The sequence below is a fragment of the Botryllus schlosseri genome, chromosome 14 (genome assembly GCF_051294905.1).
Source record: "Botryllus schlosseri isolate E-star chromosome 14, Bs_hap1, whole genome shotgun sequence".
Taxonomy (NCBI): domain Eukaryota; kingdom Metazoa; phylum Chordata; class Ascidiacea; order Stolidobranchia; family Styelidae; genus Botryllus; species Botryllus schlosseri.
Genome location: NC_137249.1, coordinates 14,517,073 through 14,544,261, shown reverse-complemented (window position 1 = coordinate 14,544,261; position 27,189 = coordinate 14,517,073). Strand labels below are relative to the sequence as shown.

Sequence of the window (27,189 nt, the reverse complement as noted above, 5' to 3'; positions counted from 1 at the left end):
TTCAGATTTAGTTTATTCAATTGACCAAACATATCTACCAAATAAGCAAGACGTCTAATCCATTCATCATCATTCAGCAATGAAACAAATTCCGATTTCTTTTGAACCTCAAAAAATAATTTAAGCTCGTTTCTCAGCTCGAACACACGTTGGGTAACATTTCCCCTTGAAAGCCAACGAGTACTCGTATGAAAAAGAAGTACCTGGTGATCTGCATCCATATCATTACACAGTTTCTTGAATAACCGGGAGTTAAGAGCACTTCCTTTAACGAAGTTGACTATTTTAACTACCTGATCAAGAACTTCGCGTAATGGAGCAGGAAGCGTTTTAGAAGCCAGCGCATGACGATGAATCATACAGTGAATACCTATAACATTCGGACTTTGTCTTTTAACATGAGCTTGAAATCCAGATCGGGTTCCTAACATAGCAGGGGCTCCGTCTGTACAACACCCACATACGTTTTTCCACAAAAGATCTTCGGATTCAAAGAACGAAGAAACTTTTTCAAAAATGTTAACAGCTTTAGTAGTTGTTTCGAGACAGGAACAAAAAAGAAGCTCCTATTTGAATGCATTTGAATGGACATACTTTACAAATGCCATTAACTGGGAACACGATGCAACATCAGTAGATTCATCCAGTTCAATCGAAAAGACGCCAAACGCAGCAGACTTAATCTCTTGTATAACTTGATCTTTTATATCTAACGCCATGTCTTCTATCCTTCTCTGAACTGTATTATTTGATAATGCAACGGCAGCAACTTTTTCTTTCCCTTCGTTTCCAAGCACAAGCTCAACAATTTTTAATGCGCAAGGTTTTGTCAAATCTTCACCAATCGTATGAGGCTTTTTATTCCTCGCTATTTCCAAAGCAACATAGTAAGAAGCTTCCACTGCATTTCTGCTTGTTTCATAGTATGTCCCGTTTTAATCGAGTCTCATCTTTTTCAAAGCACAACTGTGACGCTCGAAAAATATTCTTCCTTTATCCTTGTGTTGTGAGTGAACATTTTGTAAATGCTGTTTCAACTTTGTTGGTCTCAAAGAATCGTTTGTCAGAACTTTATCGCATAACACACATTGAGGTCTCTCCTCTCCATTTTTATTGACACATATAAAGCCATATTCAATATATGAATTGACGTATTTTCTCTTTTTGATACTCATGTTAGATAAAAAGTAAGGGATATTTCTTTTTAACGGTGCTGAACAATATCAGGCTTACTCCTATTAATGAAAATTTAGAAACAAAAGTTGGAACACACAACATTCATTGTTCATGAACACAAAATGAAAAGGTGTCACAAATACAGTTGGAAACGTGATCATATTATTTACAATGTGTACAGACATTCAAAGTTTGGTAATATTAAGATTAGATGACCAAGACAAGAAACCGAGCTCGCGATGAATTTGTAATCGTGAAACCCCAGTCCAATATATCCATAACCTCTCGATACTCTCAACCAGGGGCGTTTCCAGACGAAAGCAAAGGGGGTTCACTTTGATCTATATGTTTGGTTGTTATCAAGTATTGAGCAAGCAAAGACGTCCGGACGCCGGTTTTAACGTTTTCTCAAGATTTGATTTGTAACTAATCAATAACAACTGTGCACTGTCGCATAGCCAAATATAATTGCGTAGGAGCAGCCAACCACGATCACCAATTGCAAATACAGAGGTGTCTGCCCATGAATACATGGTGTTAGACGGCTTTCCTATGAGAATTTGATGCATGCGCAAAACTAGCCATACCTCAATTGTTCTGTAGGCAGCCACGCATGGTTCAATCATCTCCTACTAACCGGGAAAATAACTTCAGCAACAGAGTAAATTGGTTACCGTTACTGTATTCTCGAAATTCTTCCGCGGTAATAACCGCTGCGCTAAACTGACACTACCCAGCGAGCAACCTAGCAATCGCGAATGTGAATGGTTGTGTTGGTAATATGAGTTTGTAAATGTGATTGTCACTTCCAAGGTCAATGGAGTTCATATCTCACCTATGATTGCGAAGACAATGCCGATTTGAACACTGGATTGTCATACAGGCGCAGTATAGTGTCTGCTTTTCTCTGGGAGCAGAGAATACAGTGCAAGTCTTGATTGATTTCAGAAAGGTCGGGCGAAGCGAATTCGCGTGTGATATTGTAGTCAGCACATGACAGCAACCTTGATTTTGCAAGCAATACTCATTCAGTTTTTCGCATGAGTATGATTTGAAACTGTGGTATTTGACAGACTGCAAACCCTAGCTTCTCAAATAATGCGGTACATTTTACAAGCTATTCGTACTTTACTTTCTATACCATGTAAGTTTCACTCATCGGGAAGCCAAATTCCCGCCTAGAAATTCCAAAATTCCCCCCAAGGGGGGAATTCCTCCCCGGCTGGGAACCACTGAGCTATCTAATCAGGTCAGTATGGCAACCATTGGCATTCTATGACCCCCCTCACGTATAGTTGGTTACATGCTGGGTGTTGTTTGTTCTCTTCATCGATGTTATTATCGTTGGCGAGTAGGGTAGTATAGCCTACAGTACGCTCTACAGCTGTAACACCAATTAATTCTTCGCCGATTGGACATTTCTATTCCAGGGGTTCTTAATCAGGGTCCGTAGAACCCATCGGGGTACGAAGCACCACATCAGGGTGTGCGAGATGAATTGTGGAATTAGGCCTATATGCTGAGGAATATGTTCTTGGCCAATTTAATTCAACTGGAAAATAGAATTAGCGCTACGCGCGATTTTATGTGAATGCGCATTCTGATTTTAATATAGGTACCATCAGAAATTGTGTTGAAAAAGGACAGGGGCTACGAGAAGTCTCATTGGAAGCACAAGGGGTGCGATCGCTAAAAAGATTAATAAGCAATGCTATTACTATGGCTCAATAATGATTATATTAAGTTGTTATTGATATGTTCCAATAATAATCGAAGGCAAAATCCAACGCTAATTTAATTTGAAGTTGGCAATGATAACAACAATAGCCTATACTTATCACGACTTCATAAAAACCAGGATTAGGCTACACCGCTCAAATGTCTGATATCAGATCAATCTTCAGTAGATTTTAAAATATTCTACATAAAATTGTGGCACGTCAAAGATCCATTGGTTACAATATTATAAGCCGACAGTTTTACGATGTCATGTTGCAAAATCTCGTATGATGTCTATAACTCATTAATAAAAAAAAATATGCCCGGCACCAAAACAATTTTATTCAAATATTTGAAACTGTGATTTTTTTCCGTGTCAAGCGTGAATAATGCAATCGTAAATTAAATTGTCACGATGTTTGTGGAATGTCTGTCTGCAAGGTCCCGTCAAATAAGGCCTAATTGGAAATTATACATTGAATATCCCTATTATTGATGCTGCGGCCCGCGGTGTCATCAAAAACTAGAAAATGACCCGCGAGCACATTTGAGTTTGAGACCTCTGATCTATATCTTACGACGCATTTTCGCGCTGCAGAATGACTTATCGCAATAAAAATAACAAAAATACTTCGAGAATTTTAGAACTCTCACTGCGCAATATTTGAGTTTTACGAAGTAGCCTACCCATCAAAGTGAGCCTACATCTTGGATATTATCCAAAACCACATAAAATTTCGCTCCGAGCGAGGAAATCTTTAAATAAGGTAGAAGTAGTCATTTCCGAGTAAGTAAAACGTTAGACAAGTATTTCGTACTTTAGGAGTCAAATCATCTTTCTCACGATAAATTAACATAGGGAGAATTAATCAGAAAATTTTGTAGAGTATCGTAGGCATCGATACATTGAGTGAAATGGTCTTCCTTATCTTAAATTAAAACGGGCATAATAAATCGAAACAATTTGCAGAGTCTCGTAGGCCTCAGGCTGAGATCACAGCCTAATAACGAGGGCTTCGAGTGGGATGTTATAGGAAGCAAGACGAATCATTGTAAAAGTGTTGAAACTTAATAGGCCTTTTGCAGGACTTCGATCACGTGACTAGATACGCATAGCAACAACAAATTGGTTAGCAAGCTACTTTCTCGCGCACCTGCTTCAGTGCTAAATATCGCATAGTGTACTGTTGATTTCTGGTTGTAAACGTTTCGGAAATTTGTTGTAGAAGTCATCAGAGATTTACCTATGCTAGATGTCAATCCTGTACAAAGCATATAGAATGATATCGTCAGAATTACGCAGAAATCCGTCGTTAACGTAGCCGTATTTCGGATACAGTATATTATCGTTTTCGGGCTGTAAACGTTCGCAAGTGTCATGGAGATGCGCAAGGATTCAAATATGTTGGATATCTTTGATTCATGAACTATGTAAACTCCTTGCGTCAAAATGATCGACATTGTAGCCGTTATTTGGTAGTCAACTATGATTTTATGACACAAAATTCGACATTGCAGGACATTGACTGCGTGATATTTATTGCAGCATTAAGTTAGGTGTGGATAGTATACTATAGTTGTATTGTAGCGGTAGTTGGTAATCATTGCAGCATTTTGATGATTGATATCGATTGCAATATATATAGGATACTGCTATTTTTAAGCCTAAGAGACAATGACTGCCAGTGCCAGTACGTTGATGTGTTATGAATTCATGCAATGTGCTACATACCATAAATATATTAAATATCCTAAGGTATTGTATGACTTCTCAGTTAAACAATTAAAAATATTTAGACCTCTACACCTATATTACAAGTTATTGATCATTCTGTCATGCTGCCAAGTGCCACTACCCGAAGGAAAATGATCATCAGCTCCAATAGGCCTTTTGCAGGACTTCGATCACGTGACTAGATACGCATAGCAACAACAAATTGGTTAGCAAGCTACTTTCTCGCGCACCTGCTTCAGTGCTAAATATCGCATAGTGTACTGTTGATTTCTGGTTGTAAACGTTTCGGAAATTTGTTGTAGAAGTCATCAGAGATTTACCTATGCTAGATGTCAATCCTGTACAAAGCACATAGAATGATATCGTCAGAATTACGCAGAAATCCGTCGTTAACGTAGCCGTATTTCGGATACAGTATATTATCGTTTTCGGGCTGTAAACGTTCGCAAGTGTCATGGAGATGCGCAAGGACTCAAATATGTTGGATGTCTTTGATTCATGAACTATGTAAACTCCTTGCGTCAAAATGATCGACATTGTAGCCGTTATTTGGTAGTCAACTATGATTTTATGACACAAAACTCGACATTGCAGGACATTGACTGCGTGATATTTATTGCAGCATTAAGTTAGGTGTGGATAGTATACTATGGTTGTATTGTAGCGGTAGTTGGTAATCATTGCAGCATTTTGATGATTGATATCGATTGCAATATATATAGGATACTGCTATTTTTAAGCCTAGGAGACAATGACTGCCAGTGCCAGTACGTTGATGTGTTATGAATTCATGCAATGTGCTACATACCATAAATATATTAAATATCCTAAGCTATTGTATGACTTCTCAGTTGAACAATTAAAAATATTTAGACCTCTACACCTATATTACAAGTTATTGATCATTCTGTCATGCTGCCAAGTGCCACTACCCGAAGGAAAATGATCATCAGCTCCAATTGAGGGTGAAACAAACTGTCCCGGGGCCTGGATTACTTGATTGATTGCCTGGATTGGATTACTTCACTCTATGGCACAGTGCAAATATCTTGAGTTTCAAGACATATGGCTATACCACATGCATACGGATTAATGATCTGATGGATTATCCCAAGAGAGCCGAACATAGGCAACTAAGAAATTGATGATGCCCTCGTCAAGAATTCAGCCTGGAGCCGAATATTATCACCACATAAAATTTGGTCATGCGGTGGAAGGCAGCGTGGTTTCATGCCAACAGAAAATGTCAGCAGATGATCTGACCACTGACTAACTGTCCTGAACTTCTTTCCCGATGTTGATGTCTGCTTTGAAAATGATATTTCATTTGTGTACAGCAAGACAAGCGCTCTTCCGTGGATGCTATGAATATGTCTAGACAAGTGGCTATGGAGGTAGAGGAAAATACATAGGCATAACAGTCTCGGCAGTTATTGAACTTGATAAGGTTAACATCCATTTTTCTTCAACTATGTTTTATGCTCTGGGTATCGAATGCACAAAAATTAATAAATCGATCTTTGCAAGTTTATTTGTAAATTCAATGAATCAAAGAATATCATAAGTTCAGAATATTACAGAGTCAATGCGAAAGAAACAATGTTAGTCGTCTTTAGAGGATGTTTCTGAGTTGGTTGAGCCAATACACAGAGGGGGTCAGCAACGAAGTACTATTTTACCTGAGTACTAGCGTCATTATGAGTTTAGGCTACTATCACTTCTACTTGACACTTTTAAGGTAGTACTTTTTTGTCAGGTTTGGGATTTTGTCAACTAGAAAGTAGCTTTGGCGCATATTTGCATCCCCTCCAAGCGTGAGGTTGTCATAACAACTGGGCAAAATAGCCCCAGTACCATGGTAACTAAATTAATTTTTGAAAATTGCACTTATTCGTGGTGTCGTCACCCTTTTGCGTTGGTCAAGAAGATGCAACATGCAATGTTTACAGTTGTCACATGGCATCAATTTCTAAAACTAAGTGACCCTCAACCAAATCTACTTCATGTAACGAAATTCTTGACCGCTTTTCAGAAATTCATTTCTACTTCCACTTGAAGTACTTTGGACATGTTCTGGAAGTAATTAGTGCTACTTGTACTGGAGTATAAATTAAGGCATTACTTCTACTCGGTTCCCATCAATGACCACGTTTGGGTATAGGATGACCGATCTTGTCACTGCGTTTGAGCTGCTCTAAGAGTTATATAATAGTTACTTCCCTTAGTTCGCTAAATATCGCACCTATGTGACATCAACCATTTATCAAAATCGAGTGTGATTTGCCAAATCCACTTCAATCGCAGTTGCGAAGTAGTGGTAATAAAATTGGCATTGTATAAGGCAACAATAAAGTGCACTGATTTGCTTAGTCTTGACGGCAGGTTCTCCCAAAAGATACTTCCGATGTGTTCAGCGACATTTGTTTTATAGCAGCACGCCAGCATCCAAACCAGCAGACAGTATATCCTGATCCTTGCGGGTCCCGGCTGCTTCAGCCATATCTTCCATCCAAAATCAGGCTCCACAACAGACAAATAGTACTGCTTGAACTAACAAATACTCTTACCAGAATATAAGCCAATCGCTTTACTTCAAATGCATAAATTTAAGTACATATGATCAGAGTTGAGTACCGTAATACAACTACGTTACCGATGGATTTCTGCGTAATTCTGACGATATCATTCTAAAATCTAAATGCTTTGTACATGATTGACATCTAGCATAGGTGAATCTCTGATTACTTCTACAACAAATTTCCGAAACGTTTACAACCAGAAATCAACAGTACACTATGCGATATTTAGCACTGAAGCAGGTGCGCGAGAAAGTAGCTTGCTAACCAATTTGTTGTTGCTATGCGTATCTAGTCACGTGATCGAAGTCCTGCAAAAGGCCTATTGAGGGTGAAACAAACAGTCCCGGGGCCTGGATTACTTGATTGATTGCCTGGATTGGATTACTTCACTCTATGGCACAGTGCAGATATCTTGAGTTTCAAGACATATGGCTATACCACATGCATACGGATTAATGAACTGATGGATTATCCCAAGAGAGCCGAACATAGGCAACTAAGAAATTGATGATGCCCTCGTCAAGAATTCAGCCTGGAGCCGAATATTATCACCACATAAAATTTGGTCATGCGGTGGAAGGCAGCGTGGTTTCATGCCAACAGAAAATGTCAGCAGATGATCTGACCACTGACTAACTGTCCTGAACTTCTTTCCCGATGTTGATGTCTGCTTTGAAAATGATATTTCATTTGTGTACAGCAAGACAAGCGCTCTTCCGTGGATGCTATGAATATGTCTAGACAAGTGGCTATGGAGGTAGAGGAAAATACATAGGCATAACAGTCTCGGCAGTTATTGAACTTGATAAGGTTAACATCCATTTTTCTTCAACTATTTCTTATGCTCTGGGTATCGAATGCACAAAAATTAATAAATCGATCTTTGCAAGTTTATTTGTAAATTCAATGAATCAAAGAATATCATAAGTTCAGAATATTACAGAGTCAATGCGAAAGAAACAATGTTAGTCGTCTTTAGAGGATGTTTCTGAGTTGGTTGAGCCAATACACAGAGGGGGTCAGCAACGAAGTACTATTTTACCTGAGTACTAGCGTCATTATGAGTTTAGGCTACTATCACTTCTACTTGACACTTTTAAGGTAGTACTTTTTTGTCAGGTTTGGGATTTTGTCAACTAGAAAGTAGCTTTGGCGCATATTTGCATCCCCTCCAAGCGTGAGGTTGTCATAACAACTGGGCAAAATAGCCCCAGTACCATGGTAACTAAATTAATTTTTGAAAATTGCACTTATTCGTGGTGTCGTCACCCTTTTGCGTTGGTCAAGAAGATGCAACATGCAATGTTTACAGTTGTCACATGGCATCAATTTCTAAAACTAAGTGACCCTCAACCAAATCTACTTCATGTAACGAAATTCTTGACCGCTTTTCAGAAATTCATTTCTACTTCCACTTGAAGTACTTTGGACATGTTCTGGAAGTAATTAGTGCTACTTGTACTGGAGTATAAATTAAGGCATTACTTCTACTCGGTTCCCATCAATGACCACGTTTGGGTATAGGATGACCGATCTTGTCACTGCGTTTGAGCTGCTCTAAGAGTTATATAATAGTTACTTCCCTTAGTTCGCTAAATATCGCACCTATGTGACATCAACCATTTATCAAAATCGAGTGTGATTTGCCAAATCCACTTCAATCGCAGTTGCGAAGTAGTGGTAATAAAATTGGCATTGTATAAGGCAACAATAAAGTGCACTGATTTGCTTAGTCTTGACGGCAGGTTCTCCCAAAAGATACTTCCGATGTGTTCAGCGACATTTGTTTTATAGCAGCACGCCAGCATCCAAACCAGCAGACAGTATATCCTGATCCTTGCGGGTCCCGGCTGCTTCAGCCATATCTTCCATCCAAAATCAGGCTCCACAACAGACAAATAGTACTGCTTGAACTAACAAATACTCTTACCAGAATATAAGCCAATCGCTTTACTTCAAATGCATAAATTTAAGTACATATGATCAGAGTTGAGTACCGTAATACAACTACGTTACCGATGGATTTCTGCGTAATTCTGACGATATCATTCTAAAATCTAAATGCTTTGTACATGATTGACATCTAGCATAGGTGAATCTCTGATTACTTCTACAACAAATTTCCGAAACGTTTACAACCAGAAATCAACAGTACACTATGCGATATTTAGCACTGAAGCAGGTGCGCGAGAAAGTAGCTTGCTAACCAATTTGTTGTTGCTATGCGTATCTAGTCACGTGATCGAAGTCCTGCAAAAGGCCTATTGAGGGTGAAACAAACAGTCCCGGGGCCTGGATTACTTGATTGATTGCCTGGATTGGATTACTTCACTCTATGGCACAGTGCAGATATCTTGAGTTTCAAGACATATGGCTATACCACATGCATACGGATTAATGAACTGATGGATTATCCCAAGAGAGCCGAACATAGGCAACTAAGAAATTGATGATGCCCTCGTCAAGAATTCAGCCTGGAGCCGAATATTATCACCACATAAAATTTGGTCATGCGGTGGAAGGCAGCGTGGTTTCATGCCAACAGAAAATGTCAGCAGATGATCTGACCACTGACTAACTGTCCTGAACTTCTTTCCCGATGTTGATGTCTGCTTTGAAAATGATATTTCATTTGTGTACAGCAAGACAAGCGCTCTTCCGTGGATGCTATGAATATGTCTAGACAAGTGGCTATGGAGGTAGAGGAAAATACATAGGCATAACAGTCTCGGCAGTTATTGAACTTGATAAGGTTAACATCCATTTTTCTTCAACTATTTCTTATGCTCTGGGTATCGAATGCACAAAAATTAATAAATCGATCTTCTTTGCAAGTTTATTTGTAAATTCAATGAATCAAAGAATATCATAAGTTCAGAATATTACGGAGTCAATGCGAAAGAAACAATGTTAGTCGTCTTTAGAGGATGTTTCTGAGTTGGTTTAGCCTATACACAGAGGGGGTCAGCAACGAAGTACTATTTTACCTGAGTACTAGCGTCATTATGAGTTTAGGCTACTATCACTTCTACTTGACACTTTTAAGGTAGTACTTTTTTGTCAGGTTTGGGATTTTGTCAACTAGAAAGTAGCTTTGGCGCATGATTGCATCCCCTTCAAGCGTGAGGTTGTCATAACAACTGGGCAAAATAGCCCCAGTACCACGGTAACTAAATTAATTTTTGAAAATTGCACTTATTTGTGGTGTCATCACCCTTTTGCGTTGATCAAGAAGATGCAACATGCAATGTTTACAGTTGTCACATGGCATCAATTTCTAAAACTAAGTGACCCTCAACCAAATCTACTTCATGTAACGAAATTCTTGACCGCTTTTCAGAAATTCATTTCTACTTCCACTTGAAGTACTTTGGACATGTTCTGGAAGTAATTAGTGCTACTTGTACTGGAGTATAAATTAAGGCATTACTTCTACTCGGTTCCCAACAATGACCACGTTGACCACGTCTGGGTATAGGATGACCGATCTTGTCACTGCGTTTGAGCTGCTCTAAGAGTTATATGATAGTTACTTCCCTTAGTTCGCTAAATATCGCACCTATGTGACATCAACTATTTATCAAAATCGAGTGTGATTTGCCAAATCCACTTCAATCGCAGTTGCGAAGTAGTGGTAATAAAATTGGCATTGTATAAGGCAGTGGTCGGGAACCTTTTTTGTCCGAAGAGCCATATTGACCCTATATTTTCCATCTTAACTCCCAAAGAGCCATATATTTAAATCAACTACTACGTCACAATTGGAAAATCGTGACGTTTGTTTGTTTTGGGGTATTCATGGTGTTTGTCGACTGCTGTGGTCATTTGCACCAGGCCGATATTCTTCTTATTTTCCGTAACTGCAGACTTATAGCACGGCCCACCTCTAGGCTTTTGTAAGACACCGCTGACGCGGATGAGGTGGCGAGGAGGAGCCTAGGTAAACCTCCAACACTTAGGTATCGGAATTCGGAAATCGACCTCGGTCGGACTCGAACCCGCACCCGTTGGTGTTGCAGCCGCGGATTATACCACTGCGCTATCTCGCCATGCGAAATCGTGACGTCATGTTAGCGCAAAATTCAAATTCACTATACATCGTTTGCACCGTGTTTTATCTGTAAATACTCGTACTAATCATGCTGGTTGCTTTATTTGAGTAAGGAGTGTGCGAAACTTGAGTCGCATAGATCTTTCGCAAGTTATATATTCCTAATTGCATTGCACTGAGAGGCAAATGATATTTTTCTAAGCTTAAGACAATTAACATCTAGATTTCCAGCAGACGTAGACAACAGCAAACGTACGCTTTTTACAGGTAATGCGTCTTTTGGTAATGTATGGTATTCGTGGTGGCTTTGTAGTCTGATTAGTTCGGTTAAGCTGCATAAAAAATTGAGACTTTCGTCGGTTGTACGAGATCGTAGGTTCGTCTTGATGATATTGTTAAATGCGAGGACCCATGATGACATACGTAGACGGAGCAAAACATGGTCACTACACAGCAGCATTCAGGGGAGGTACGTGAAGCAGTGCCTTACCTGTCTACTAGATTTTGAACATTTATACTACGAAAATCACGCAACTCGCCGCTATTTATTGTTCGAAAATTTATCGTGAAAGGAGAGGTAAGGCATATAGGCAGGCCACTTTAAATTGTACTTTTGGTTCTCAAAAGTACAATTTAGTATAAAATAAAATTTCTGTCGAGTATAAAATAAGGATTTTTTTTGTTTTTTGTTTACCGTTTTCGGTGTTTGTCAGTTCACCGGAGTCTCTAAGAAACGCATTGGCGGGTTTATCGCTTCCGTTTGGGCCCTGCTGGCTCCCACAGGTGCTGCCTGGCGGTTGGGTGGGGAGACCGGCAGCGGTGGGGGTGCAGATGCTGCACGGCACTGGGGTTCTTCCTGCGCAGCGCTGTGTGTGCAGGGTCTCAAAAGATTTGTTGGAACAGTCCTGGGCATTTTCTGTTGCCGTCGATTGTGGTAACAAGCGGAGTACAAATTACTTGGATATTCGTATTCGATTGTATTCAACCAAGGATGGTGATATTCACAACTTTCACGTGATTGCTGTTCCTGTGTTTGGAGCGAAAACTGCCAAACAAATTTGTCAACTGTTTCCATGACAAATGTTCAGGATACAATTGAATAGTATATTCATATTGAAATGAACCCGAATATTTTCGGCTGACACTCGTCAGGGGTAAGTCAGGGGGGTCAGCCGAAAATATTCGGGTTCATTTCAATATGAATATACTATTCAATTGTATATTGGAGTTCTGTACCTCAAAGAAGCTGTTCAAATGTTCAGGAGTTCATCCTCGACTTAGGACTTTTTGTGCAGGCCAAACTTGCTGTTCAAAGGGGAGTCGGCCTTCTGGTTTGCACCCTACTTCATGGCGTCTGTGATCTCCTAGCAAACAACGCGGACATCAAATACAACGAGATACCACCGACGCTCCCGAAGGAACTGGTTAAGTTGCGTCGTTCAGCTGTCTCCGACTTGGTTCGCGAACAGTCAGGACGGCTTCGAGCAGCTGGGTGGGCCGAAGAAAAACTCGAGGATGTCGATACGGAGCACGCTCAACTGCGGGACATCTACAGAGACCATGACAATTTCCGCATTACGTTGGAGGAGGAGGGCCCTGACAGCAGCTTCACGGACGCTTGGGGTGTCCTCGAGGGTATGTACATCCACCTGCTCACCCTAAAGGACTTCTGCGGGACGCTCTCGACCGTGTTTCCAACGACGGCACCAGTGGAGGCGGATTTTCCCGTCATCGGAATTGAAAAGGATGACTACCGGGAGAGCCTGACCGATTTCTCGCTCGAAGGCTGCCTTCATGCTAAACAGTTTCAAGAGCTGCAGAAACTTGTGTGATTTTTGGTTAGATCATTAAACTTGAAATACCGGCAGGTGGAGTAACACAAAACACGAGCTTGTTTTCACATAAAAGTCTCGGTATAGTACCCTCCTACGCCAGGAAAGCCATTTTTCATAAAAGTATAATTTAGCATAATTTAAAATTCTGGTTGAGTATAAAATAAGCTATTTTTGCTAAATTGTACTTAAGTACTCTTTAAAGACCCCTGCATATAGGTGAGGCACGGCCGGGATTAGAATAGCGCAAATCATCGTAAATATCATAGAATTTATAATAACTGCATGATAACACGTACTGGTCAACACATATTATATTTAGGCAGTCAAAGTAAGAGTGGTTTCGGGGGTTCAGAAGGGCACTGATTCCAAATATGACCTTAGTTTTTTCAAATTGACTCCTATTTTAGAGATAACCCATGGGGACGGCATGAGGGTTTTTCATAGTCAATTATCTATTGATGTGCAGAATGAAATTAGATAAAAACTACGATTTTTTTTCTAACCAAGTGAAATATTCAATGGTAAATACAGTAATTTTGGACTTTGGGGTATAAGTATCTTCTGCACAAGAGCCAATCTGGCGAAACTATGTGATATTCGTATTCAGCAACCTCGGAAACCCCCAGAAACGGCTCTCAGATGTACTGCCCATTTTTTTCATCTTATAGACCAGTGTAATAATCGAATGTAATTGTCGTACCGATTTCGATTCGACCTCTCAATTCTCAAAGCATTCGGCGGTAAGACAACGTTGTGGCACACATGACAACATTTGAACAGCAACTACAAAGCTACGCTGTCAATCAAGAACGTGGATATATGACTTTGTTTGTAATTTGAATTTGTAATTGTGAATGTCACTTTCACGGCAATTCATTTCTCGCCGTAGATCAGGAAGACTGCATTGTCATACAGGCGTCGCGTTGTCTGCTATTCTATCAAAGACATGTTTATCCTGCCACAAGAATAATTACACTGGTCATGCTGAAGATTTAATAACAAGTTGCTGCAATATTGATAAAATATACACAAAAATCAAATTTTCGCAAGGAGCCATACTTTATGCCCAAAAGAGCCATATATGGCTCGCGAGCCATAGGTTCCCGACCACTGGTATAAGGCAACAATAAAGTGCACTGATTTGCTTAGTCTTGGCGGCAGGTTCTCCCAAAAGATACTTCCGATGTGTTCAGCGACATTTGTTTTATAGCAGCACACCAGCACCCAAACCAGCAGACAGTATATCCTGATCCTTGCGGGTCCCGGCTGCTTCAGCCATATCTTCCATCCAAAATCAGGCTCCACAACAGACAAATAGTACTGCTTGAACTAACAAATACTCTTACCAGAATATAAGCCAATCGCTTTACTTCAAATGCATAAATTTAAGTACATATGATCAGAGTTGAGTACCGTAATCAGTGGCGTAGTAGCCACTTGGCGGTTCTGGCTCTGCGCCAGGGGCGGCAGGCTCCAAGGGGGCGGCAAAATGAGGCTAACACAGTGTACACAGATGGCTAAAGTAGCGTAATTGGTAGTCCTATAGCTGGCGTCCCGTGAGCTAAAATTTAATCAAACTGGTCTTAAACGAAAGATAGTGTCACGCTAATTCCGAAAACACGAGTTAATATGTTAACATGACAATGGAACCATTCCGAAATAGCCATCAAGAGCGCGTGTTCCTAACAATGGTTGGTTAGTTAATGCAAAGCTACTGCATGTGACACCTTATTTATACTCGTGTCTGGAACTTCATCTGGCCATTGGTGTTTCAATTGAGGGCTGTGCGAGGAGCTTCTCAAAGCTCAAACTGATTAAGCCTTATTTACGTTCTACCATGAATGATGATCGGCTATCAGCTCTATCGATAGCAGTGGTTCTCAACCTTTTTGTCTTCGCGGACCACTTTTGGACCGCCACAGACCCCCGTGGACACCCTCAAGTTTTCGTTCAAAATTAGCTCAATTATCGTGCAACCGCCAACTGTCTCGTGCAAACATTGGTTTTGGGTTACTAATCAACAGCCAGAAAATGAATTTTAACTAAAATAACATCACACTATACGTCGAAATTGGGTAGACTTTTAATATTTCGAAAGGAATTCTCCACCTGTATTTATTGTCTTGAAAATTCTCGTCTTTGATTGGATATGAACGAGTGCCGATAGTCCATTTCCACAAAGATATATTGGTGGCGAATGTAATATTAACGCGTAACGCTTCCGACGATAGCTTTTGGTGTGTGTTTGTAATGAACATATCATGTCCACGCAGCCTATATAGTCATTTCTATCTAGCATATCTCATCTTGAAGGTATTTAGTGGTTATATCACAGAAGAAAATGGACTTCGTGGCGGCGCGGTTTCAATTCCTTCATTGGGACAGATCAGGAAAAAAGTTCAGGAACTTCTATTTCAAACGAATGTTTACAAATTTGCTGCGATTGACAACTGCAAATCCAAATTGCTATCTTCAACATTTAATTTTTCAGAAACCTTACCAAAACATTTATAAACAGCAATATATGTTTGCATCGGCATGCCATTAGTAAGTTGACAATAAAATGAGTTTGCACAGTCGGATATTTCATCTCAGACGACCATTTTAATGACGTGAGTCCTAAAGTTTTAGTAATTATGAAGCGAAGCGAAAACTGTCCCATGCTTTTCCTAATTAAAAAAATGTAAATTAGGTTACCAATGACTTTACAATGACCAGAGGCTTCGTAGACCCACCAGGGGCCCGCGGATCCCCGGATGAGAACCACTGGTCTATAGAAAGAGACTACGTTCAAAATATTGAATTTGAGGATATTATCGCTGGTTTTTCGTCGCCAAAGCCCGAAAAGTTAAGTTTTGAGACGGCTATTGATTTTCTATTTGCACGTAATACATTCGTTCGCTATTTCTTGTCCTTAATATTTTTGGCCTTATTAATGTTGAGACGGTGAGGCTGAGACGCGGCGCGGCGCATTACTTGTAATTATTTTTATTGACAAGATTGTTTGAACATATGAATCTATATTGATATTAGCTGCGGTCTACTTAGGGGGCGGCATTTTAAGCGAAAGCCAGGGGCGGCAGCACATGCTGCTACGCCAGTGACCGTAATACAACTACGTTACCGATGGATTTCTGCGTAATTCTGACGATATCATTCTAAATGCTTCGTACATGATTGACATCTAGCATAGGTGAATCTCTGATGACTTCTACAACAAATTTCCGAAACGTTTACAACCAGAAATCAACAGTACACTATGCGATATTTAGCATTGAAGCAAGTGCACAAAAAAGTAGCTTGCTAACCAATTTGTTGTTGCTATGCGTATCTAGTCACGTGAGCGAAGTCCTGCAAAAGGCCTATTACGTCTGTAATTCCGTCATTAAAGTTGACTACGCATAGGTACGTGCTACGCTCCCGCAAAACAGATTCATCCGAAGTCGGTATAGAACTGCGTTAGTTTTAAAGGTGTTCCATCATGAAATGTGTGATGAAATTTGATATGTTCCATTGTCATAATGTCCTACACCTGTGAATCAATTTTCAAGTTAGGCATTCAATGTTTAGCATGGTAATTCCATTATTAAAGTTGACTATGCATAGGTACGTGCTACGATCCCGCAAAACAGATTTACGCAAAAGTCGGTATAGAACTGCGTTAGTTTTAAAGTTGTTCAATCATGAAATGCGTAACAAAATTTGACATGGTGCATTGCCATAATGTCTTACAACTGCGTACCGAGTTTGAAGGTCGGGAGTCGATCATTAGCATGGTAATTCCGTTATTAAAGTTGACTATGTATAGGTACGTGATACGCTACCGAAAAACACATTTATGCAAAAGTCGGTATAGAACTGCGTTAGTTTTGAAGTTGTTCCGTCATGAAATGTTTGACGAGATTTTATGTGGTGCATTGACATAATGTCCTACAACTGCATACCACGTTTCAAGGTGGGGAGTCGATTATTAACATGGTAATTCCGTTATTAATTTGACTATGTATAGGTATATGCTATGTTCACGCAAAACAGATATGCGTAAAAGACGGTATTCGACTGCGTTAGTTTTAAAGGTGTTCCATCATTAGATGGGTGATGAAATTTAGCATGGTGCATTGCCATAATGTCCTACAACTACGTATCAAGTTTCGAGTTGGGATTCAATGTTAATCATGGTAATTCCGTTAATAAAGTTGACTATGTATAGGTAGGTGCTATACGCTCCCGCAAAACAGATGTACGCAAAAAGTCGATGTAGAGCCGCGTTAGTTTTAAAGTTGTTCCATCATGAAATGTGTGATGAAATTTGGTATGCTGCATGATCACAATGTCCTACACCTACGTACCAAGTTTCAAGGTGAGGAGTCATATATTAGCATGGTAATTCCGCTATTAAAGCTGACTTGGTACACGCTACCGAAAAACAGATTTACGCAAAAGTTGGTATAGAACTGCGTTAGTTTTAAAGTTGTTCTATCATGAAATGTGTGACGAAATTTTGTATGCTGCATAATCACCATGTCCTACAACTACGTACCAAGTTTCAAGGTGGGTAGTCACATATTAGCATGGTAATTCCGTTATTAAAGCTGACTATGTATAGGTACACGCTACCGAAAAACAGATTTACGCAAAAGTTGGTATAGAACTGCGTTAGTTTTATAGTTGTTCCATCATAAAATGTCTTTAGTGCATCGGAATAGTGTATTTTCGATCTACTTTACAAATTCATACGATTTTTCTTGTCGCGTTCCAGGATAAAATGTACTTTTTCGCGCTTTTTTATTTTTTAGTTTTTATTAAAATTAGTATTCATTTAAAAAAAACGTCGTGTAAAGGTAAAGTACTTGTGCATTTCGTAGTACTCAAGTATAAGTTTTTAAACTATTAACTTGACAAAATTTTCAGAATACCGACTTTTACGTGAAGGTCGAATAATTTTTTAAGCTCAGATATAGCGTATCAGGACTTCGTGATTTTTTTGATTAGTTTATATTCCGAATTTTATCTAAAACTGAAACTGTTAAGTACTACTAAAAGTGCGAAATTGGTTACCGAAATTTTCGATTAGTTTATATTCCGAATGTTATTTAAAACTGAAACTGTTAAGTACTATTAAAAGTGTTATAAAATATGAAAAAGTATACAAGTAGAATTATTATTATGTCATGAATAAGTAGTTTACAAATTCATACAAGTTTTCTAGTTGCGTTCCGGGATAAAATGTAATTTTTCGCTCTTATTTATTTTTTATTTTTTTAATAAAATTAGTATTCATTTTACAAAAAAACGTCGTGTAGAGGTAAAGTACTTGTACATTTCGTAGTGCTCAAGTATAAGTTTTCAAACTATTAACTTGATAAAATTTTCAGAATAGCGACTTTTGCGTAAAGTCTGTCTTGCATTTAGTTGCCAGCTCTGAAAGCAAGCAAAGTTTGTGGTATTTGCGCAACATCAAAATTCGTACACTTCACGCTTATCTTGTGTCGTAAACATAAGTTAGTTAACAATATTTCGAATCGTGGGTATGAATAATTTTTAAAAAACCTAAATATGCCGCATCCAAACTTCGTAAATTTTTTCGGTTAGTTTTTTCGTTTCAATCTACTTTAAAAGACTCATTCAGACGTACCTCGAACCTACGTGAACACTTGTTCATTGGAACTTGAGTCCAACACCAAAAAGCTCTACTTTACAAAATTTTCGGAGTACCGACTTTTTTGGGTAAATTCTGTTATGCGCTTAGTTACTAACTCTGAAAGCAAGCAAAGTTTGTGGTATTTGATCAACATGGAAATTCGTGCACTTTGCGATGATAATTTAAAATACAGAGTATTAAAGTCATTAATGCATCGGTCGCAATTCCGCTCGAATACAAGTACAAGTAGAGATTTCAAAGTAAGTAAGTGGTTATGTTCGTATACTAACCCCACTTCTACGTAACGATTTTTCAGTAAGTAGTTATGTTTCTAGGCTACTTATACTTCTATTTAACGGGTTTTCATACAAATCTGCTTACTTTTAGAACTTTATATTTTGTGAAGTAGAGAGTAGTTTAAGGTTATGTTTGTATAACCTTGACGAGTGCTATTGTCACACTCGATCACCATCTTTAAATCATGGCTATCTCAATGATGTTGACTAAATGTACGGCTTCAGAACGCGCTAATTAGACCTTATCGTTATAACGCCGGGGTTCGCGTACAGGCATCGAAAGTGTTTGTATAATTAAAGCCCTGCGAATCGCACGCCTGCGGCTATAGTTCGTTCGATTATTTTCGCCTTGGGATTCGCGTATATGCTACTAAGCTGTTACGACTTCGGAACGCGCACATGCGAGTGATTTGTTTCCGTAGCTCCGAACTTGAGAATCGCTTGCCCGCGTCTAATGAAAATAAGTCATAAAATATGGAGCCTGCAGATACCACAACTTGTATACATAAAATCAAGTTTAAAAATATGGGCGGATGAGTTATCTCTGACCAATAGAGTATTATAACCGCCTATAGTTTAGTGGGATATTGCTATAATGTATATCCAAACAATCGTTGCAGACTCTGGGTCCTTATCACAAAAAAATCATGCATCAGAAGCGTAGGGGTTAATATTATCAAGTCGCAGCGCTCAAAATCACATTTTATATTAAGCAATTAGTGATGATGCGTAGAATTTTGATATATCATCATAAAACCACACCTAGTTCAGCGTTGCTCATATTATCCGTGAAAATACAAAGTCCTAAATACACATAATAATAATATCTGGCGGATATAGCCTTGCATAGACATCATAGTTTTTGGTTATCATGACAATAACTGGTTTCCGTTAGCGAAGTGTTATTGCAGATATAAATACGCACATAAACGAAACCGCGATCTTTCTACACTCAAAATCGCATTTTATATTAATTAATTTGTGATGATGTTGCTGCCCAATCACTATCAGAGCTCACGTGAACATGGATAGTCTAAAATACGCTTAAAATCATGCCTAGTTGATCGCGCGGAATGTATGTAGAATTTTAATATATTCCGATAAAACCACACATATAGTTCAACGTGGATGAGTGTCATTGCTCTAGTGTTCTCGTGAACATAGATAGTCTTAAATACACATACAATCATGCGAAGTTGATCGTGCGAAATGTGAGTAGAATTTGAATATATCATCATAAAAACCGCGCCTAGTTCAACGTTGATGACTGCTATCTGAGAGCTCATATTATCCGCGAAAATACAAAGTCCTAAATACACATAATAGAATATCTTTCAAATATGAAATCTCATTATCAAGTTGCATTCGCAGAATTCCCCAAAATCATTGAGTAATTAATGCCTATTCAATTGTATACTGAAGTTCTGTACCTCCAAGAAGCTCTATTTCTCGGAAGCAAGTTATTCAATACATATTGCTAAATACACATGGAAAATCGGTATTGAATTCACAAAACATTAGAATATCATACCCCCAAAATTTCTATGTTTGCCAAACTACAATAGCGAGGAATTAGACGGAAGCGACGTAATGATTAATACCTAAAAATGATTTACTTAATGATATCTCGAGACATGTGGATTATTAATTTTTTTAAATTAAAATATAGTGTATCGGAACTTCGTGAATTTCTCGAAAGCAAGTTATTATCAAGTCTCGGAATTTAATCATCTAACGTATAATGAATGTTATTTATTTCTCGGAAGCAAATTATACAATACATATTGGTAAATACGCATGGAAAATCGGTATTGAAATTCATAAAACATTAGAATATCTGATACATATAGTGTTAAATACGCATCGCGATAGTCTAGTGGCAAGCGACGAACATAAATAGCCTCAGGGGCGGGGATTGGTGCGTCTATAATCCAGGTACCCTCACTACTAACGGCCCATCGCTGACCTCACTGCATAAGCGGTGTCGCACGAAAAGCCCGGACGGATAAAGGGGAGTCGAGCTTGGAATAATCGACAGCAACAGATACTGAAACGGACGCACGGAAGAGAGAGTGAAAGATAGTGGATGCATGCGAGACTGGAAGTCGTCCGCGAATCGTACAAAAGTGAAAAAGACCAACGAACTTTACAAGATTCATGCTCTGGGCACAAATGACCAAATAGGCGATAAGTGCTAAATACTGTTCAATAAAAAAATTAAAAAAATAACGGCGAAAACTTTCCATGAATGATGATTAAGTCGGGTAATAATATTGGTAGTTGCATATATATTGATATAAATTTTTTATCCTTCCTCAGCCTATGTAGTCAGAGTAACGACATAGTTGAGTCACTCCTGAGTGAGCTGTTGTCTCTCAAAATTTACGGCCCGTTATAATAATTAAACATATTCGACCGGGCCCGTTGGCATAATTACTTCTTTGCATGTTGTTATTTCACGACCTCCAGTGTCTGCTATGTCAAAAGATATTGAAATCGCCCATGCGTACTAAACTAAAAGACGTACATGATTCCAAATTGGTATTTCTTCAATGCCAAATAATTTTTCGCTGCGGGACGGCATTTGTCCTGTGGGGTTCAGATTGCCAGGATAGGAAGATTCGGCACCAGCCATTTAGGCACTAATGGACGATAAGACATGTACCGGTATATATCGAAGTTTTCGGTCAACATAAGGGCAGTCCTTTTCGGCCAAGGTTTTGTCACTACCGAACTTTTGGCACACTTCTCGGTGTCCCATGTAGGCCTAAACTTTATGTCTTGATGCGTCGTAGCGTGGAAATGCCTATTATCATTATTATATCCATAGACACTAAATCGCGCGTAGCGCAAGAATTGCCGTATAAAATTAATTTTTATTGAATGTGTAAAATAAGACCAACAATCCAACTATATGTGACACAAAAGAGAAGTTGATATAATGCAATGCAGTAACTCACCCGGCGTAAGAACCACTCCGTCCAAAAAAAGAAGCCGTTATAACAACTGTTGTTCCAGTTGGGCAAGTAATCGTTCCTGTAGCACCTTCACAAATAACCTGGTCTACCTCAGTCGCCATGTTGAATGGATGGTTGTGAGCTTGCTGGCGACTTGTCACTAATTCCAATCAACTTACAATAGCATCTGAAAATTGCATTCAATATTTTCCAATCCAAATAGCAGGTCAGATGCGTCGTTCCGAAAATACGGGGAGGCGAAAATTTGCGTCGAGGTTGATAAGAGCGTGATGAGTCGAAACATGTTGGGAGCCGCTGCCCTAGACTAAAGCATCTCAACGACCGGAAGCGACCATTCTTTCATAATTGCGAAGAAAGCTAGAGGGGCTAGACCAGGGGCGGGCAAAATACGGCCCGCGAAAGTCTCAAGAAGATATTATGCGTATACTGAAATGTAATTTTTGCAGCGACTTGTCAATACTTTTTCCTAATATATTTACCCATTACAACGAAAAGTTTATGGTCTAACTATGGTAGTTATTTTATTGCCGACGTATAGTAGCCTGATCTCAAGGGCCACACATTTTTAAAGGTTTCAGTTGGTAAACATCACACAAATCCAAAACAGAAATAACATAATTCAGATCACGAGTGCGGTTTAGAAATTGAGAACTCCAGTAATTTTATTGCTTTTGTTACCGTATTTGGGACGCCGCTTCGCACGTGTTTTAGGTATAGATAAGTTCTCGATGTGTAGAAGTATTTTATATTAACTATATACCGTAGAAGCGTATCTTGAAGGTAGCATAGTTAGCATGCTGCCAGCATTGTCTGTCCCGGAGGTAAACCAAACGTAGAATCAGCAAATCTATGAGCAGATCGTTCCTCACAGCTTCAAATTTAAATCCGCTTCTAAGAATCGACACAGCCGCCTTTCATCCCAAATTTTACCAAATTGGTCATTGAGGATGACTAGCTTAAGAAATCTTGTCAATGCTTCTGACGCGTGTACGTTATCATTAAATTATTGTTTGATTTGTTTTAAATACATAGATATCATCTCCATAATTCTCCGGTCCCTATTTAATTACATAAAAATATTGCGCTTTAGCTAATAATTTTAATTTAATATAGTGCGGCCCGCGAATGGATTCAGATGTTGAATGCGGCCCGCGAGCTGAAAAGTTTGCCCACCCCTGGGCTAGACTCATTTCTGTAACTTATGTTTTAATATATATTATTAGCCTACTAATATTTTGTGGGATTGTCAATTCGCGTTCTCACTTGATAAAGATCAAAATCATCTAAATCAGTGGTTCTCAACCGCCGTTCCGCGACGACATTCCTGCCGGTCCGCCAGGTATATTATAATTTCATACCTTAATTTCAAGATGCAATGTTGAAGGCGATAAGTACAGAACAGATACGAGCTCATCGCTAAACAGTGCAGTTTGCGCGATCATTCGTTTTGAATTCATTCATTTTGTGTAGGGCCGTAACTGGGGAACTCCAAACCGCCCAATTGGAGAGGGGCCGAGCTTGAAAAGGGCCCAAAATTATTTTGCAAATGAATATAAATCATAGCGTATTTTTTTAAAAACTTTATCCAACATTTTTCAATTTCTTTTCGCGCTTTGCGCGATTTAGTGTCATTGAATGTCTTGCATATTAGGTTCCCTTCTCCAAGAAATACGCATGATTTATAGAAATAGGCATTTCGGCGTCAGCCATTAGCGCGCCACGACGTACCAACACATAATGAGGTTTACGCTAACATGGGACTCCGAAAGGCCGGGTTGTAATGACTCGAGTCACGATATTCAGATGACTCGACTTGATTCGAGTTATTTTCTCAAAATACGGAAACGACTCGACTCGACTCGAGTCAATCTGTGTATTGACTCGACTTGGACTCGAGTCAATGTGCATGATTCGAACCAAGTCATATGAGTCGAGACTCAGACGGCCAGGACGGACATTTCATTGTAATTTCGAACAATATTGAAGCAACCACAATATTGGGATCTCGTCTATTAGTACTCGTACTTGAAAATGCGACCAAAAACGGCTGAAAGTGAGGAAAATTAGGATATTATCAATGCGAACCATTCGATATCATCAAACAGAGTTCTAAAACGTGGGTTTAACAAGACTTTAACTGGTGACGTACCTAAAGAAAATCACGGTAATCACTAATAAGGCACTACGCGTGTGCTGTGGTGCGATGAAAAGCACTCCGATATGTTCGATAGAAGCGTCGTGCAACGAAATGCCTATACACATAAGACACCAGTTACTTTGTTTGAAATACCGATATGAAACTTCAACTAAGTCAAACCACCCAAACTCCAAATTACTCCAGACAACGTGGGAAGTCACATACTGCCTATTGAGAAACAGATATTGTACGTTCAACTTCTTGACAAGATCGATCCCACTCGACGACCAGTGTATTCGCGGCAGGGAACTCGTTCGAGCAGCATCTTGGACAATCGGTGATTTACAGGTTGATTTGTCATTATCACGAATGATCATTGATCAATCGTCACTCATTCCGATACATTGTGGACGTAGCCTATACTGAACTAATGGGCTCATACCCAAACCATTTACATGTTTTCACAGACGGATCGAAGACCACGGATGCCACTGGTTATGCGATATACGTAAAAGATCGGAATGTAACAATATCCCACAAATGCCAAGGAGCTCTGTCGTCATTCTCAGTAGAACATATGCCATATTAGCCGCTCTTTATTGGATCAAAACGAATAACGTTAGCCAAGCTGTCGTATAGCTAATTATCGAACAGATGGGCCTTTTATCGTTAATCAAATCGTTAATGTTCTCAACAGGTTGACGAGAGAAGGAAAGGCAATCACGCTCAAACGGATTCCGGGCCACGCAGGAATTCCCGGAAATGAAGTAGGTAAGTAAGTATTCGTCTGGCCAAGGAGGCGACATCATCACATGGTGCCATCACAATTCATGACATCCCTATAGAATAGACAATAGACCAGTGCTCTTCAACCGGGGTTGTCGTACACCCTAGGGTGTACCAGAATTTGCAAAGGGTGTACCACTCGGATGGGGTGTGCAGGGGTGTACAAGATCCGAATTACAATGAGCCGATGGCTAGCTATCACAAAGGCAGGTTTATGGGTCAGTACAGGTTGACGCACAGGTGAATGAGCAATATAGTACGATGTTATCTCAAGTGTAATACTGTACACCGCTTGATTGTGATGTCATAAGCAAATATTTCTCCTATCCATTTAGCCGTCGGCAGCAGACCAATGGTTCCGTTTGGTGTTGGAAAGTATGCAGCAAACGTGTGTTCAGTTAGTCATTTGTCTTTTAGTGATTTTGAGGAAACCGCCGTGATAGCTCAGACTTCTTGAATCGGTACTTCCTACCCGACGTTAATAAATACCGCAATGCACATAAATGAAGTGACGCAGCCAGCCAGGGTCGAAACAGCTTCCATGTTGAAATCAAAACCCTTTTGTTTTAAAATGCCGATTTTATGTCCAATAGTTCGCCATACATTTGTAATTTAGTATTTTGTCATTAGTGATGCAAATTAGCGACAATAGACTGTGCATAGCGGCATACAATCTGAGGTTGCTGACATCTCTTGCAGCCCATGTTTGCTGTTTGTTTGGGGGTATTCCTGGTGATTGTCGACTAGCCTACTATGGTCATTTACACCAGGCCGATATTCTTCTTATTTTCCGTAACTGCCGACTTATAGCACGGCCCACCTCCAGGCTTTTGTAAGACACCGCTGGCGCGTATGAAGTAGGTAAACCTCCAATACTTAGGTATCGGAATTCGGAAGTCGACCTCGGTCGGAGTCGAACCCGCACCCATTGGTGTTGCAGCCGCGGATTATACCACTGCGCTATCTCGCCACCTTGCAGCCATGTGCTACTATCGACTGTGTGTGGTCTGGGGCAGGCCTGATACGCAGTAGGCTGGTGCGCCTGCTATCATCGCTGATCTGAATTACCGCTTCTGCACCAGTAGCTTTACCTACTCTCTCCCCAATACTGTTACATTTAGGTTGATTATCGTTCGTAATGTCATGCTGTTTTTGAGCTGACACGAAATAAATTCCAACTTGCGTGGCGGACGGCCTAACTGGCTGCAAATAGACTCTGTGACCAAATACTATTTTATTCAAATCCAAATTTTTTGACGGCAATAACTCCGCTTCTACTGGTTGGAATTGAACCAAATTTGAAGAACATCGTTTTTATAGACAACCTAATACTTTCATGGGGTGAACAGAAAAATTTCAAATTTTTCGTTATTTATTTTTATATAATAAATAGAAACTTTCTTCTCCCGTAGCAATGCGGCTACTGGTTGGAATTGAACCCAATTTGGTGTGTAGGCTTAAGTTAGGTAACCTAACAATTTTATCAAGTAGCCAATACGATTTGAGAAAAAAAGTCACTTTTGAAGACCCCTAATGAACAGGGGTGTACGAGTTTTGAGCAAACGTTAAAAGGGTGTACCACGTCGAAAAAGGTTGAAGAGCACTGGAATAGACGATACAAAGAAAATCGCTCTATTTGGAACCGGGAATATCTCGATTCAGAAACAGAAAGCCATTACAAAATCTTCCGACCCAATCTGGAGGTGAAATTACCATCAGTCCCACCACGACGCAACGAAGCTACGTTGTTTCGACTATGCACCGGTCACTGCGTACTCAATACACATCTCCACCACATTGGCTGCTTGGAATCACCATTGTGCGAGCATTGCGGCGAATTAGAAACGGTCGAACACTATATTATGACCTGCTCACATCTGACTGAGATAAGAAGAAAGTTACAACGTATCGCGCAGACAAAGAACGTACCGTTCCAGCTATATAACCTTTTAACGGACAGTAGGGCTGGGCAAAATCGAATACCTAAGTGAGAGAGTCTTTATTTTCATCCAACCAAAATACATAACACACGGCAGTGATGGTGGTACAGAAAATATGCTTGCACAGTATTCGGTATTAGATAGGAATGATCGATAAGACCGTGAAGGTCATCTAGTCTGATCACACCAGCATCAAACAGGTACACTTGACTCTAAGCCAGTGATTCCCAACCGCGGCCCTGAGAGCCGCATGCGGCCCCCAGCTAGCCTTCTTGCGGCCCCCAGAAAAATATTGAGAAATCGACTTTTGCTTGGC

The 27,189-nt window shown here is 39.7% G+C and overlaps 1 protein-coding gene across 2 annotated transcripts in view; it reads right to left on the bottom strand.

Annotated features, from left to right (window-relative positions):
- Positions 1–26,827, bottom strand: part of LOC145456344 (uncharacterized) — a 40,194-nt gene extending 13,367 nt beyond the window's left edge. Inside the window, exons 1-2 of one of the 2 annotated variants that reach the window (XM_080334415.1) lie at positions 26,647–26,827; positions 21,993–22,176 (exon numbers count right to left, since the gene is read on the bottom strand). In XM_080334415.1, coding sequence (XP_080190541.1) covers positions 21,993–22,111 — 119 coding nt within the window. In that variant the 5' untranslated portion in view covers positions 22,112–22,176; positions 26,647–26,827. The remainder of the gene's footprint in view (positions 1–21,992; positions 22,177–26,646) is intronic. The other variant, XM_080334414.1, reaches the window with a different exon arrangement.
- Between the last annotated feature and the right edge of the window lie 362 nt (positions 26,828–27,189).